We start from the raw sequence: 17,716 nt of genomic DNA on the forward strand, positions 1-17,716 counted from the left end.
AAAAGAGCCTGTGATACATCATATCATGCTGGTTATAGTGGGACATTAAGAAAAAATATTCCTCTCTCTCTCTAATATATAGGAAGAAGAATTACTTTGTACTTTGGTGTCAAACGTCTTTTATGGGTGTGGTTTGTTGCATGAAGTTATGTAAAGGGGCAGAGTGGTAGACAGACACTTCATCAGCAGATCTGCTCTTCTCTCTTTAAAACAAAAATGAACAGCAACACATTCGGTAAGTCAATATATAACTATATTCGTAATATTGATTTATCTAGTTGACTAAAACTTGTTATGTTTTGACTGATATCAGGGATGAGTCAAGGTTTTTAAAGGCATAAGGCCCTCAAATTGAGGATGTATAGAAATCAGTAGAAAAATGATCATTTCTTTCAGTTTTATGTCCAGAAGCTAGATGTATAAGTGTGTATAAAAATATTAATACGGGACCTCAACAGAAAATCGTATTTCTAAAAACAAAATGTAGACTAAATGACTATTAAAAAAATGAAACACTGACTATTAAAAAATAAGATAGATGTACCCCTCATCATTTCTTCTCTCTTTTGGCTTGGGTTTGATAAGCTTTATGTTCAGCCATGAGCCTCTTTATTGACATTTTTGCTCTTTTCTTATTTCTCTCTCCTAAACTTGAGGATGGCTGCAGTGAAACTCCACTGACTGCATCTCATTTATCGAAACCTGCAGCTCACTGTACTAACTGAACCATAATTGATGTCACTAAACACACAATCCTGACCGCGACCATGCGTTTTAAGTCTAATCTATCCCTTTTTTGAGTCACAATATTGTTGGGCCGTGACCGTGTGTGTGTGTAGGGAAGACAATAGCAAGATGGCTGCAGTCACCTGGTGACTGAGCACATGGCATGCCGACACGTTGGCTGATAAAGGGAACTACAGGGATAAAAGGCCAGACCATGTGGTGTCTTGAACCACATGTGCTGCCTGAACCAAAGTTTGCCAAACTAGGTTTTAACCTCTTAACTGTGTGGTTCTCTATTCAAGGCCAATTGGTGTATGCTAAAGGTGCTAGGTTAAAACGAGGTTAGTTGCATGCAAGGCCTAGTTACTGGATGTAACATGTGTTAAGCATGCTAACATTAACCTAGCGGTGTGGCTATGCAGTAACCTGACTATGAGCAACAAGGACATCACAACAACAGTTCAATGTATAACCTTAACCAAATCAATACACGTACAGTACATTGTTTGAGTTAAACATTCTTGCTTAGCCGTACTATGCTTCACTGTGTTGCTAGGCTATGCCCAGTTGTTACCAGTCCATGAAGGAAGAGATGCTTTGTGGTGTCCTGCTTTGTAGCTGGTGAATCCGTGGGCGAGTCAGGCTGAGAAGGCTTTGGCTCTGAAGCTGAAAGATGCAGGCGTTGCTGGGGAGAGAGCACTCCAGTCGTGCAGAGGCCCCAGGTCACTCCTTGGTGTAGAGTTAGCGGCAAGCTAACTCCATTCCGCGGCTCCTGTACTTGTTAAACTGGCCAGCAGACTTGTGTGTTAGCTGCTGGCACAAGGAAACTTAGTTTCTGAGTCTTAGGCAGGCTCTCGCATCTTCTGCCGTAAAGAAGAAAGTGTGTGTCTGCTGTGAGCAGGCCAGGCGCAGGAGGAGAGGCGCAGCTGAGGCGTTGTTTGTGTTCTTTATAAAGTTAAACACTAAGTCTGTTATAGAAATTAAGGTCAGAATTATACTGACAGTGATGAGATTTTATTGCTATGATAACCACGTAATAATAAATGAATGGAACTAGGTGGGTAACGTTATCTTAACTTACTTTAATTAAATAACAACCCATGGTAAGTTACTCATCGTAACTCAGGGCTTTATGATGTACGTTGTGTTTAAGGTCTGGTTCGGTTTAGTCACAAAAACACTTGGTTAGGGTTAGGGAAAGATCATGGCAGATCAGCTGCAAATGTCCCAATGTCTCACCCGGTTTTATCGGTTGAAACGGGAAGCGTGCATTGTTTGCGAGGTGTTCCCGAGCACTGCTCTCTGTTGCCTTGATGTTTTTCCAACTTTCTTACGTCTGTTTTTCTGGCCAACCACCTGACCCTTCCTCTTCCAAACAAAAGAGTCAGCACATATAGATCTCCTCTGATCTACGTTACTTAAGAAATGTTGATATGATGCGTAGTAGTCCATGGGCCCAGGCCAGAATTTTTACTGATTGGTACCACCCAAAGTGACAAATCCTAGTTTGGTATTTTGAAAAAGTCTCTATCTCTAGATGATATTTTAACACATTCCCAAGTGGTAGCTTAGTCACAATTGTCAACCTTTAGTAACACCAACCGTTGATCCAAAGAATGAAAAAACCTTGTCACTTTATTTGACTCCCCTGTCTGTCTTCCTCTTTCTGATATTTAGCATGCTGTAAGCAAACATGTGTTTACACTGACTGTAAGCATGCAACTGATTATCATTAACTTAGCATGTAATGTTATGACATTTTACATTTTATTTGCTATCTATCTATCTATCTATCTATCTATCTATCTATCTATCTATCTAGTTTATGTAGGCCTTTAGGTTTTTAAAATATAAATGAAACTTAGTTTAGGGATAGTTGTAACAAGTTGTTACAACCCTCCCAGTATCACTAGCCATGTTTTCATCTCATGTGAACTAGCTTGACTGCTAGTTTGACACGTTAGCCATTTCTATTTTTAGCTCACAAAGCAGTGATTCTAATAATACTTGTTTGGATTCCTGCACATTTGATCTCAGGACAGTATCCAAAAAATACATCTGATAGAAAAGTAGAGATTCAACATATCCGTCATTTGCAGGAACATACAATGCCATTGTTTTATTCTGGCGACCAGGCTGAATAAACCTCCACACAGTGACAATGTTGCAACATATGATTGTTCATACTAATCTTTTGTTAATGTCTATAGTTTCCCTTATAAAACTATACAAAGTGAGTGCCGTTGTGGTGTACATCTCAACTGAAAACAGGTTTTCTTATCTTTCTACATGGCTCTGCTGCATACACAGCATCCGATCATACTCTCTCACTCAGAGTCATGATATAGAATGTATATAGCACTTCATCAATGTTTCATTTCCAGGGCTATTTTAACATAAAGGTCAACACAGATTTTTACAAATGTCTTTAACACACATTTAACATCTTACAGTACAATAAACCAACAGTCATTTTGTTAAAAAGCCAGTTTGCAGTTATGAACCACAATTCAGCCATATTTAGACTCACTTTGTAGCAGTAAGTTTTATCAACCAAACCTTTTGCAGATCACACATAATATACAGTATGTCCACATGAATATGTTGCGCTTTACACCTAGAGGAAGGACCATCAGTGTCTACAGTTTTCTCTGACATCACGGACATAAACACTGAAACTCACACATTGTACATACAGGATAAGTTGGGTGTGTCAATGAGTCTTTTGGTACTAGAAATATGATGACTCAGACAACATCAAACATCAAGTCAAAAATATTAAAATAGTACTAGGGATGTGCAGAGATCCCAGTATTTTTATTTGTATCTGTATTTGTTGAGGCAGCAAAATTATTTGTATTTGAATAAAATTGGAAAGAGGCTTAAAAATCTTGTTTTTGTATTTATTGAGCTTTTCATTTTAGAAAATTGAAGTGTCACAATAAGTGTTCATAGATAAACTACCTCATGAAGGAGGTCCCCACACCAGGTCTCGAACTGGAGTCTCCCAGATCAAAGATGACTGCGCTGACGACTGAGCTAAAACATTACTCATCGACTCATTGCAGACAGACCTCTACCTATTTATACACCCATAACACAGAGACAGCACAGCATGTAACATGTAGAAGAACTTCAAAGGCGATTCTTGGTTTACACTTTTCATTTATTGCCTATTTTTTACAACCTAACTTTGTGGAAAGGAGAAGAGGAACAACAGGTTATGGAGAGTCCCTTTGGGACTTACCCCTGATAGATGTAACAGTGGAGCAGAGGAGATAACGATGTAACCAACCTGCAAACTGATATTTCACGTTTTTTTCTCTTCCCAAAAACAAATAATTTGTATGAAACAAATATTTCTATAAAACCCACTATTTATACTTTGCCGAATAATGTATTTGTATTCGGGCACACCCCCAAATAATACAGTATGATTCTTGAAATTATCCTAAAACAATAAATTTGGGCCAAGATATTGTAACCTTACTCAAAGAAACCACATACATAAAAATAAGGAAGAAAGAAAAAATTAAGAAGCAACTGAAAGATGCACAACTTGAGCCTTTCCAATCACAGTTATCCGCCCCTGATGTGGACTAGCTGAACACATCTTATGAATACACATTCATTCTTTGTCTTTTTTTCCAGCCTCCAGGTGTGGACCTAATGAAGTCTTCAGCAATGATGAGGTGATGAGGATTGTGATATTGGGGAAGACTGGAGCTGGGAAGAGCGCCACAGGAAACACCATTCTGGGACAAAAGCGCTTTAAATCTGAGCTCTCCGCAAAATCTTTGACAGAACGCTGTGAAAAGGTTTATGGTGAGGTGGATGGACAAAAGGTTGCTGTTATCGACACTCCGGGCCTGTTTGACACCAAGAACACTGAAAAGAAAACAGTTAAAAATATTGTCCAGTGCATCTCCTATACTTGTCCTGGACCTCATATCTTCCTGGTCGTCATCAAACTGGGCAGATACACAGAGGAAGAAAAACAGACGATGGAGAAGATTCAGAAAATCTTTGGTGAGGAAGCCAACAAATACAGCATGGTTCTCTTTACCCATGGTGACCAACTCAAAGGGAAAACTATTGAGGAGTTCTTGAAGGACAGCAAAGATCTGCAGGAACTTGTGGCCAAATGTAACGGCCAGTACCACGTGTTCAATAATGAGATGGAGGATTATTCTCAGGTCAGCAAGCTGCTGGAGAAGATAAAAAATATAGATGTGCAGAATGGAGGAAGCTACTACACCAATGAAATGTTAGAAAAGGCAGAGAAAGTGATAGAAGAGAAGGAACAACGAATCCTGAAAGAGAAAGAAGAGGAAAACCGCAAAGAGATGGAGAAACTGAGGAAGGAAATAGAGGAAGAATATCAGCAAAAGCTCAGACAAGTGAAGGGTGACACTGAGAGGGAGAATAAATTTAAGGAAGAACGTGACAAAGAAATCAAAAATAAAATGAAAAAACTGAAGGTAAAGGTAGAACATCACGTCAGAAAGCTAGCCGAAAACAGCGATCAGGTCATCAAGGTCATCAATGCACTGATTCCAGTTGCTTCATTTATTGCTTCACTTTGCATCTCACTAATATAGAAGATAACAATACAAACAGATGAGCAGCATAAACTACAAAACAAATAAGCAGTCTCTTCATGCATGCCAACCCACTCTGCTACAAAATTAATTGAATTATGTGACTAATAAGTAAACAATTTGTCTTTATATGAAGAAATTAATGAAGATCTGTTCCAAGTGTGACAAATAAAAGTTTGACACCCAGAGGCTATTTGAAACTAGGATAGATGAAGACAACAGTTAAAGATATTTCTCAGTGCATTTCTTATGCTTCTCCTGGACCCCATACCTTCCTGGTAGTACAGCTAGTAATATGTGTTCATTAATGACTTTAAGGATCATTCTCAGGAGGAACTGATGAGGGAAAGAGAGGAAAATATTAACTGCTGAGGAAACAGAAGGCTGACAGACAGAGAGAGAATAAGTTGATAATTTAGAGGAAACATGAGAAAAAAACTGAAGGAACACCAAGAATTTCAAGCTAGAAGCCGAGAAGAGAAATTCAATAATCCAGCTGTTAATTCAAATGATTCATGTCAGTTTATCTCTCGTTTTGCAAATCATCTATCAATCGATCAAAATTGATCCAAACACAAGAACTCACCCACCTCCACACAGCGAGAGCAAATTAATGTGAAAGTGACATCTGCTGTTGTCGTAGAACTACTCAACAACTGTTTATCCATAAAATAAAGATGTATTCAAAGTAAAACAAGTAAAAGACTGTTGCTGATCCTAACGTCCCACACAGGATAGAAAAAGTTCTCTCTTGCTGTCATTTGGTCCTGCAGGACTTTTATACCCAGAAAAAAGGAGGGAAAATACAAAATAGTGAGAGAATTTAATATGTTCAATATGTGCACAAATACAGACTCCAAATGTGATGAAGAACACAGAGAAGGTTTGGATGTATTTCTGTAATATTAGTCCATATGTGTTATTTATCAGACAAGATGATCAATTATTGTTCAGTTGTGCCACAGATGATCAAGAACATGCTGATAAATTCTTCTTTAAGAAAATAAATGATTATTTTGTTTCTGAATGTTTGAAGTTGAGTCTATTTGTTGATCAAAATAGATTTAAATCTCTTGTACAGTGTAAAGTATTTGAGGTATCAGAGATCACTGATGGTAGAAAACAGTGTTGGTTATAGTTAATTTATCAGATTTAATTTTTAACACACATACATATGAATTATATTCATGAAGGATCCAGTTCTATTAATGTCTAATAGTTGTAATCAGTGATCATGAGACTAATAAATATCTATCACTGTATATACTGAATATACGGTTCAAGCTCATGTTTTTATTGTACATCTTGTTGGAAACTCAAAGTCAACATTTCAGGCGGGGCAGTGTGTGTGATTAAATTATATGGTGCCAGACACACCCTAAATGCAGTTGCATCATGTGCTTCAGACGTGCGCTTTGAATTGTTAAAATAGGGCCCATAATATCCAAAATTCCCAAAATGTTTTAAGTTAAGTTTTAAGATACTTTTACTTTACGTGAGTATGCTTATTTTATTGTACTTCATAATTTTATTTCACATTATCCACTCAACAGCTGTAATTACTTTGCACATTCAAACAAAGCAAATGAGGGGCTTCTAAAATACTCTACATGGCCAAAAGTATGTGGACGGGGGTTTTGGCAGACATTTTTAGCCACAGTAGACATCAGTGTACTTTAAGCTTTGTGACAACGTGGTTTTAGTGTCATGATCAACTGTTTAGCAGCTTTAAACCATTTATTCATATAGTATAAGACAGCACAAAAGGTTAAATTAGAATCCAGCAGCAGATCAGAAGACTGATTCATTTCTTTAATCACTGATGAAACAGAGCAGGAAGTGGTCTGTCCCACAACATATTTAATATGAAACTAATGATTATTATTGGTCTGAGGAAGGCGCCACAGCAGTCAAACAGAATATCTCAGCATAATGCAGACTGAATGAACTGTTTTCAGTTCATTTCAACAGAACAGTATTTTGTTGTCAACTCTTTGGATCTCAGAAATTTAAATTATTCTGATGAGGATAAAAGAAGACGTATGACAGCAAGAAGAAACTTTACATTTTTGATTGCAACAGTAAAAACAGTTAAAATATATATCAGTCAAAGTTAAACACAAGAGTAAAACAACAGGTGAAAAAAACACAAAAGACAGGTGGAGTGGAAGTGGGCACACACACACACACACACACACACACACACACACACACAGCTGTGAGCTTCATTTGTTGTTTTCATTGTTTCCATTCAGTCTGCTTGTGTAACCTGGAAGTGATTCAGTGATCAGACCAACATGTTGAGTTTTTCTAATTCTGAATTTCTGCCTTCATAACTGTAAAATTCATCACAGTCACCAAAGACAAAAAACATTTACGAATTACCACCTCCATATCTCATAAAGATCAGTGTCTTATCATCATCTGAGAAGATGATTTAATTTCCTTTTTGTTTTGATTATGATTTGTTTCATCATTAATAAAGTCAATTTACTGAAGACTCAGCTACAAACTGAAACTTAAGTTCTGCACATTTTTAGTTTTTGACAATAACTGTTCTCTCATCATTCACATCATTAATAACAAACTATGTATGAATCCTATTAAAAGACACGTTCAGTTTTTTAAGTCTTAAAACAGCAGTCAGGTGTCCATATGAACACTGAAAGAGGTTTTCCTCGCTGTAATCATTCCTCCTGTTCATACTGGATATTAAAAGATCCTTCAAATATGTTTTCAATGTAAGTGATGGAGGCCAAAACCCACAGTGTGTCCACACAGTCATTTAAAAGTTGATGTGAAGCTTATATGAGGCTTCATCAGTCTGAGTTAGTCATATCAAGTGGATATCTGACACATTTACAGTCTTTTTAGCATCAAATTCTCTCTTTGTGTTTCCTCGGACAGTGTTTCCCTGTTGAGCTGCGGTGGAAGTATAGTAATAAAAAGAGGAACTTTGGCACTAAAAAGACTGTAACGTTGAAAGATTTCTACTTGATTTGACTCATTTGGACGCTGAAGCTTCATATTAGCTTCAGATAAACTTTTAAATACATTTTTGTACAGAAGGAGGACTGTGGATTTTGCCCCCCATCACTTCCATTGTAAGTGCATTATGAAGGGATCTTCTACTGGTCAGTATGAACAGGAGGAATGATTACAGCAAGAAAAACATGTTTCACTGTTCATTTGGGCTCCTGACTGTTGTTTTGACCATTGAGCCTGTTAATCCAAAACATCTGTGTTTGGGAAAGATAGTTTGGAGAATCATCTTCTCTGATGAAGTCTACTTTTTTAAGGCCAAAAAAATGAAGGGAGGATGGTCGGCCATGTTTGGCCATTACATAGTTCAGATTTCCTGTTTTGATGGCTGTGTAGTTCTTTCCACAATAGCAGGTCAACATGTAGACTATATTTGTGAAGATGCAGTTTATAAACTGGCCAATAGAAAACTTTTTACCTGTAATGGTTAAATCTCTTGCAGTTGTAAGTATTATTACATTGCACACAATGTCTAAAGTTGCCCTTGAAGAAGTAAATTTGATTTGTCAGGCTTCTGGAAAGATTTATCCAAGCAGTTTTGAAGAGGAGGTGACCTTCTGTTAGAGAATAGAGGAGGCTGTTGTAACATTTATCTTTTTATTTTAAGTGTTCTATGCTTTCCTAGAGGAAACTCTTCTCACTCAGTTTTTTTTCATCACTTGTGTTGGAAATATTCTGATGTTTTATTGTTCTTCTCTGTCTGCTGTCTGATGTTTGTCAGATGCTAACTTGACTTCAAAGCCTCGTGCTGCTTCTGCTGCGTTGTTCTTTTTTTTTCTGAACAACATGCACATTATGCTGCTGGACTCTTCCTGTCAGTGGTGAAGCTGCAAAAACCCAACAAACAAAACAAACATACATGTTAATGCTTTTCCATTGCTGTCAGTCTAGTTTATGTCAAAAGTAACAAAAAGAACAAGATGAAACTTCACCTTCATCATGACCGTTGTGATGATGATGATTTTAGGTGCACAAATCTTTCTGCAAACTGTCACATAATAACAAAATGATAGTAAAAAGACAAATATAGACAGTCAGTGACTTCATAATAAACAAATGTTCATTCAAAAAATGTGTAATGTCATAAATACTAAATATAAACACTGTGTGTTGCAATAAAGGACAAATCAGAGAACAGACAAAAAGACAAAATGAGACGAGATGAAAAATGAGAGATGAGGACAATCGTATGTAGAATATTTACATTTACACAACAGAAAAAACTAACAATGTGAATTTAAAAGGACAAAGAACTGGTGTAAAGAAAAGAAACAAAACAAATCCAGAAAACAAAATGTGTGAATATCAAAGGATGTTCTTCATTAAAGAGCTTATTGTCTTTATCAGAAACATTAATGCACAACTTCCACTGAAAACATGCAGTTTGAACCCTTAGCAGAGCTCATCACTGTACTGCTCTGTTATCATTGCACTGACTTCTGACCTTTGACCTCAGAAGCCCAAATGGAAGCTTATTCAACTGTTGACCTCAGCAGAGTCTAAAAAGATTAATATTTACTCATATAATCAATCAGCAAACTACTAATGACCTGGAAGTAAATGATAAAGGAATCTTTATTTTGTAGTTCCTGCAGTCACATGATGCTTCACAGTTTAAAGTGAAACTAATTTAAGATGATGAAAAAATGTCTATTGCTAGCAAGGATCTTACATAGTTCTGTTATTTGCATTTAATTTCCAGGAACAATTTTAGTGCAATATAAATATAATCATAGAAAAACTACTGAAGATATTTAGGGAACAATGGTAGGAGGATAAGAGTGAAGAGTGAATAAGACAAATGTTAGTGATTACACATATATCAAAGAAGATTCCTGCTCTGGGCCAGATATTAAATATAATTTAGAGAGTAGACAAACGTCCTTGTGTGTTTAGTTAAGAGCCAAAACTTTACTCAGCTGAATCTTGAAGGACAGTGTTTTTTGTGATCTTATGATCTTGTGTGAGGATAAATTTCATTTAGTGTTTTATTGCTCCAGTGACCTGATGAGTCCACTATTGTAGAAAATCCAGCAGAAGAATCCTGCTTGTTTTGGTTATCTGAAACTTTTTAATAAGGTTATCTCTTTTGGTTTTGGTCACATTTACAGAAAAAAGCATGAATGCCTCTTGTAAGTGGATAGAAAGCATTTAAGTCACATTAGATCTGTGCCTATTACAAACTATGAAGAGACTGATCTATTGTGTTGATTTTACAACTATTGCTACTCTAAAAATTCATGACAAACAGACATTTTGGGGCCATTTAAAAAAAAAATCCTCGCCCCAGCCCCCTGATAAAGGCTTAGCCTCCCTAACTGTAATTCTCTAGTGATGCCCCTGGTGTACATTATGATTAGTTATGTGATCATCTTGGTTGTTGTTGATGTTGCTGTTGTCTAGTGTCTTGTAATCAGGGCAAAAGTACTGACTTTGACCAGAGACCAAAAATAAGGTTTGTAATATGTTTAAAATATTAAAATGGGCTGCTAACTATTCTCAAAGTACAAACTGAACATGGAGAAGCAGCGTTTAGTTACTGTGCAGCCCAGAGCTGAAAGAAGGATAATGGACTAACTGCATACTGTTCAGGTCAAATTTGACCCATTTGTATATTTGAGAGCAATAAAAGCAACTTCAACACTGTTACTTCAGCCTGGCATTTATGTGACCTGGAATATACAAAAACGGAAATATTACAACTTTTTTATTATAGTGCAGCTGATACACGTTTTTGTACATGGAGGGTGTTCTGGGTTAAATTTGACTCGTATTTATTCAAAAATCTTGTTGCATTCTTCACATTCATTGAAAATCATGGTGTTTGATATGTTCTCCTGTTTAATGTAACATTGGAACATAATACAGTGTGATTGTAAATGTTTTTTCTCTATAAACAAATAGTGTAAAACCATAAAGCTCCATTAAGGATTAATCACCCCTTTATTAATGACTGATGAGGTATTTATGTATGAAATATAGATTCGCGGTTCAGAAGTTTGGTATAGAGACTGATTATGCTTTAAGCAGAAAAACACCACCACCTTCATCTGTGACGCAGATGTCTTTGTGCATCTCGTCCACATCGAGCAACCACACCCTGTAGAAACAGTGAAGCAGAAGTTTGGTATAGAGACTAATTATGAGGAAACACTGTGAAGGGTCAGAATATGATCAGTATGTGAAGGTTAAATCCAGTTTAAAACTATGATGTTCTGCATTTCTTTTAAGGTTTCTATTCTTAAAATTTCATAAAATTCTTAAATTTGCATTTTTTAAAAATGTTTCAAGGCATTATTATTATTTGCATTATTAATTTCTCTACTGCCCTTTTTTTCCTAATTGAATTTGAGGAATCTTATTATTGCACTGTAGTTGCATTATGACTTTATAATAAGTGATCTGCTATTATTTGGTCTCTTTTATTTTATTTAGCTTTTATGCATTTCTTCAACTTGTGTGAAGCACTTTGAGTCGTCTCTGTGTTTGAAAGGTTCTATATATACAAACGTTATCCTATATTGTACGTATACTGCATTGTCTTGTATATTGTCTTATTTCTACCTACAAATGATATATATTTATTTTAGACTAAAATACAAAATGTGCAATAACATGTAAACATTTCATTCATGACTGTATATTTGAGCAGGCTGTATATACTGTACATAACCATGTACCATATGTATAAAGTAACATCACTTTTTTATCCATACAATATTTATTCCAGCTCTCCAATGTGGAGGAAAACATGATGTTAGAAGTGTACTGTTGGAGAAATTACTATATTATTGTATTAATACTTTGATGATCATTAATCCAGTGTAGAAGTGTATTCAACTGATCAATTTTGCCTTTAAAAGAAGATGAGGCACCCTTGACCTTATCTGTGACTTTTTATATGCTGAAACTACATTGTTCTGTTTTAAGTAAGATCTCACACCTTGTTTGTGTAGCTGAAATTAGTGAAATGAAAAGAAGAAATAAAAAAGGTTATCTGAAGAAGTGATCGTGGGAAAAGGGGAACTGATTGCAAGAACAGGAAGCTGTACATGACAGCCATGACACCATATTGATTATCTTACAGGAAACAGGTGTTTGCAGACAGAGAAGTGTGACTGTACACAAGGTGCTTGTATAACGGTTATGTTGGGTGGAGGCTGAAAGTATAAAATGTTTGTGTGAACTGTTCAAGGGGCTCCTCTTGCTGCAGAGCTCAGGGTGGCTGTATGCATACGCTTTAGTAATTTATTAAAAGCAGTTGGACTGAAAAATAATACTGTGTCTCTGGTATTTAGTTACCTTTCTCACCTGGCTAGACAAACTAATGTTTCAGCTGCAATGACACCACATTCTCCATGTTCAAAAATGTGTATCAGCTGCAATATAATAAAAAAGTTTATATATTTTACTTTTTGTATATTCTGGGTCATAAGTTATAAAATGTAAGTAAAACTGAACATCAGGATTCAGTTGACACAAGTAAAGTTTCAGCTCTTAATTAGGAATCTTCTTTGATATGTGTGTAAGCTCAAAAATTTGGCCTATTCCAGATATCGATGGCCAAAGCGCAAAACCTCCTATTTGCAGAATTTTCTGATTGACGGATTTCACTTTGGATGATGAGAACAAGGAAGGCTGCTCATATTCAGTCTGTCTGCAAGATAATCCCGCCCTTCGTTGTGACAGAAAAGTTACAATCCTGGATGTGTAGAGAGGCTACAGCACGAGTGAGTTACACAATCACTGAACATTCATTTCCAGTGGACGAGGAAGCAAATACACTGAATTTAAGGAATTCTGACCCTAGTATACTACAATGTAGTAACTATTACATTTACTACATCTTTTCACCTGAAAACAAACTTAATTTTATTTTTAATGTAATTTTAATTATTAACTTAATTTAGAGCATCGTTTTGTAGAACCTCTTCCAACTTGCACCAAGCACAAAAGCTCCTATCTGCACTTTGTGAGGCATTAATATTCTACGTCGCATCGATATCCTCCTACCATCTTTCCCTAAATATCTTAAGTGGTTTTTCCTATGACCATATTTATATTACACTAAAATTGTCCCTGGAAATAAAATGCAAATAACAGAACTATGTTATTAATATATTTTATTTTTATTTCATCTTTATTTAATCAGGACATCTCATTGAGGTTAAGATCTCTTTTCCAAGAAAGAACCGAGAATAAGAAACATTCATAAGACAAGAACACAGCAGAAATCAGTGGAAAAATGATAATGTCTTTCACTGTTATGTCCAGAGGTTAGATTTATAAGTGGTATTTATAAAAACAAAACATAAGAAAGATGTACCCCTCATCATTTCTTCTTTCTTTTGGCTTGTATCAAAGTTTGATAAGCTTTATAATTAGTCATGAGCCTCTTTATTGACACTTTTGCTTCTTCTTCTCTTAATTCTCTCTCTTATACTTGAGGATGGCTGCAGTGCTGTGTATATCAGTAAAATGAGTAGGTATCGTGCTCTTGCTCTGTTCTTTGAATAGGTGGAGAGAGTTGTTAACTGTATTATAATGGTACATTAAAAGATATGTTGTGCTCTTGCTTGTTTTTCTTTTTGAAGGTGGAGAGTGTAGAATTGGTGCCACAGTAGTACAGAAGCCCACTACTTCAGAGCAACCTGCAGGTACAAAACATTTTCTATTTTGTTAGTATATTAGTTGTTTATTTTGTTATTTATTATCTAATTCATATTGGTAAAAGTAGGGATGGGCGATTAATCGAATTTTATTTTCAATTACGATTTTGGCTTCCAATGATTAGGCTATAAAAACAAGATAATTGAGATAAAACGATTATCGTGCCGCATTCCAGATCGCAATGATGTGCAATGATTTTGTCTTGTGTTATAAATCCAGCACACCCCTTTCCATTACAGCGGTGCGCTTTCACCCCTCTTTAAAAGCTTAAACTCACTCTCACTGGGAATCCATACAGAAAAATGAGACGTGAGCAGCATGTAAGTGCGCTCTGTCTGTTTGATCCACACCAACTCTGACCTGTGCTTAGTGTCCACTGAACAGGCTGTCTGTCAGCTGCAACTCCTGGGGAGCTGGACGGACAGAGGCCAGGCAAACTGCATTCACCAGGCTGACTGACAGCAGAAATTTACTGAACCAAAATAGACAATGTTTGTATTTATTGATTCATCGATTTTATTTCCTGATTTCACTTACCGTAGCAAGTGAAGGGAATCTGTCTGTAGTTAAACGGGCCGTTCACAGACAGAATGGGGGCCTTAATCAATCAATGTAGATACCTTTAGTAAGTTCATAACACATGTACAGCAGGATATTTGTGTGATTTAAAAACTGTCTTTGCAGATTACGCTTCTCTAAATGCCACATAAATGGACCGGGAGTTTTAAATAGCTGCAAGGTTTCTCCATGAGATGTATTGGAGTGTGGATTAATATGTTTAATAAAATGGAAACATTTCTGTTCCATGTGTCAATGAATAATTGTGTTAAATAATCGTGATCTTAATATTGACCAAAAGAATCGTAATTATGATATTTGTCATAATCGAGCAGCCCTAGTTAAAAGTTAGTACTTGTGTCGTCTCCCTCCTTAATGATATTCACCTTTGGTTTTATTTAAGGTTCATCACAGTACGTTGTACTAAGCAGTTGTTGGCTCATTAGTTTGTTATTCACATGCACTAAAATTTACCAGAATGCAGGAAATCAAGTCCTTGTAACTAAAATTTCCCTAATGGGGGACCCCCAGACGCCCGTTTAAAAAGTGGCCTGACTGGGCCTATATCTCATGCTATATTTCCAGGCCTGAATGATTTTCCTAGTTAAACCCTGCCCCCCGTTTTGCACCACCTCCCTCCCTCTCATAAATAATGAACAGTCCCTAAACACATATTAGCAAGAAAAAGTCTTTCTTTTTTAAGGTGTTGATTTATAAGGACAGGAAGAGGTCGAGTGGGACAATTTACCATGTATAATGCTCATTATGAACAAACATAAAAACTACTTAAATGTTGCATGCGGCAATGATTGTATCAGGTTGGCTATGGCCCCCCCTGGCCACCCTTGGTGGCACCATTGCTGATTGTTTGTCCTTTTTTTTCAGTCGTCGGGTCTAAACTTTCCACAGCCTACAACAATAATAAGCTGATCAGGATTGTGATGATGGGGAAGACTGGAGTTGGGAAGAGTGCCACAGGAAACACCATTCTGGGACAAAGGTGCTTCAAATCTGAGTTCTCCTCTAAATCTTTGACAGAATGCTGTGAAAAATTTTATAATGATGTGGATGGAACGTCTCACACAGGATAGAAAAAGTTCTCTCTTGCTGTCATTTGGTCCTGCAGGACTTTTATACCCAGAAAAAAGGAGGGAAAATACAAAAAAGTGAGAGAATTTAATATGTTCAATATGTGCACAAATACAGACACCAAATGTGATGAAGAACACAGAGAAGGTTTGGATCAGCAGCTACTCTGATTGCTTTTACACTTTTATAGCCAGCAGGTGGTCAGATGAGTCTCATGTATGATGAAGGGTCGGAAAGGAAACTGGAATAAAAGATTCAAAGATTCCAAAACATTTGAATCCAGAAAACAACAAAGACTTTCTGATCCTGGACTGAAAAAGCTTTAATTCACTGCTGTGACTTCTTGTAAATCTTCACATTCACTTTTTTCATTTTCTTGTTTGGTCTGATTTATAAATATAGAAGTTGGGTGTTAATCAATATTTTGTTGTTGAGCGTATTTTGTAACAATAGCAGATAATTCATATTTGCTAGTTATTGTTTTATTACTGGATTTATTTCTGCAATATTAGTTTATATGTGTTATTAATCACACAAGATGATCAATAATTGTTCATTAGTGCCACAGATGGTCAAGAAGATGTTGATAAATTCTTCTTTAAAAAAGATAAATGACTATTTTGTTTCTGAATGTTTGAGATTGAGTCTATTTATTGATTAAAATGGAGTATCAGAAGTATTTGTATTTGAAGTATCAGAGATCACTGATGGTAGAAAACAGTGCAGGTTATAGTTAATTTATCAGATTTCATTTTTTACTCACATATACATATGAATTCTATCCATGAAGGATCCAGTTCTATTAATGTCTGATAGCTGAACCCAGTGATCATAAGACTAGTAAATATCTATCACTGTATATACTGTGGGGTTAAAGCTCATGTGTCACATGATGTTTTATTGTACATCTTGTTGGAGATTCAAAGACAACATTTCAGTCAATGATTAAATGATGATATGATACGTTTCCCAAGATCTCTTTATACAAAACTGGGGGAGAGGGAATAAATTACATTGTGTTTGTGAAAGTTGGAGAAACATCAAACTTAAAATGTACAAAAGTGATCTTAAAAGAATGAAGATCATTAATCTTTCTGGGCACCAGAAATGAGACAGAAAACAAATAAAAAACAGGAAACAAAAAAACTAAATCAAAAACTAAGAGAACAAATAAAACAGGAGTAAATAATAAGACCGGATGGATTCATAATTTTAAGAAAATTATTACATGAAATTTACATTATTTTTTCTTTCTTTTTGTTCATTTCATAGGTCTAAAACATTCTTTCAGATTGTTTTTTAAAAATGTTTTTGTCCTTAGTTCCAGTTCAAATGTTTTTTTTTCTATTTCATACACTTTAACCTGTTTTTCTGTTCTCTTGTGGAAGGTTCATCCTCACTGAGACAATGTCCAGTTACATATTTCTGCTGTAATCAAAAGAATATTTCATAAGTATGAATGTCTACAATCTTCAGGGATTACTCTCAATACTGCTGTCTCAGGATTCATTGGACCAAAACATTATTTATAAGTATAACAAGGTCTAAACCATCTCTTTTATACTTGTAAGAAATCACTCAGTATGAACACAATGAATTATTACAAAAACTCGGTGTACATGTGGTGATGTGGGTATTGTATTAAACAGACTTTGAAAAAATGTTAACACATTAAAAAAGTGTAGTGGTGGAAAATATCTAAGTCCATTTACTCAAGTACTTTACTCAAGTACAATTTCGAGGTACTTGTACTTGAGTATTTCCATGTGATGCTACTTTCTACATTTCAGAGGGAAATATTGTACTTTCTACTCCACTACATTTATTTGACAGCTTTAGTTACTTTTCAGATGAAGACTTGACACAATGGATAATATAACAAGCTTTTAAAATACAACACATTGTTAAAGATGAAACCAGTGGTTTCCAACCTTTTCAGCTTTTGACGTCTTACAAAAAGCAGTGTGTAGTCGGGGTCACATTTCACATGTCTATGAGTTGTTAACAGCTCCACCAAATAGTGATTTTTC

The 17,716-nt window shown here is 35.8% G+C and overlaps 1 protein-coding gene and 1 long non-coding RNA gene across 2 annotated transcripts in view; one reads left to right on the forward strand and one right to left on the reverse strand.

Annotated features, from left to right (window-relative positions):
• The window catches only part of LOC137194677 (uncharacterized), a 51,239-nt gene that overhangs the window by 1,004 nt on the left and 32,519 nt on the right, over positions 1 to 17,716 (reverse strand). The window lies entirely within an intron of this gene.
• LOC137194671 (GTPase IMAP family member 9-like) lies at positions 111 to 5,774 on the forward strand. Its single transcript, XM_067606768.1, has 2 exons — positions 111 to 235; positions 4,378 to 5,774. The coding sequence occupies exons 1-2, from the start codon at positions 217 to 219 to the stop codon at positions 5,325 to 5,327; spliced, it is 969 nt and encodes a 322-aa protein (XP_067462869.1). The 5' UTR covers positions 111 to 216; the 3' UTR covers positions 5,328 to 5,774.

The sequence above is a fragment of the Thunnus thynnus genome, chromosome 12 (assembly GCF_963924715.1).
Source record: "Thunnus thynnus chromosome 12, fThuThy2.1, whole genome shotgun sequence".
NCBI classification, from domain to species: Eukaryota; Metazoa; Chordata; class Actinopteri; order Scombriformes; family Scombridae; genus Thunnus; species Thunnus thynnus.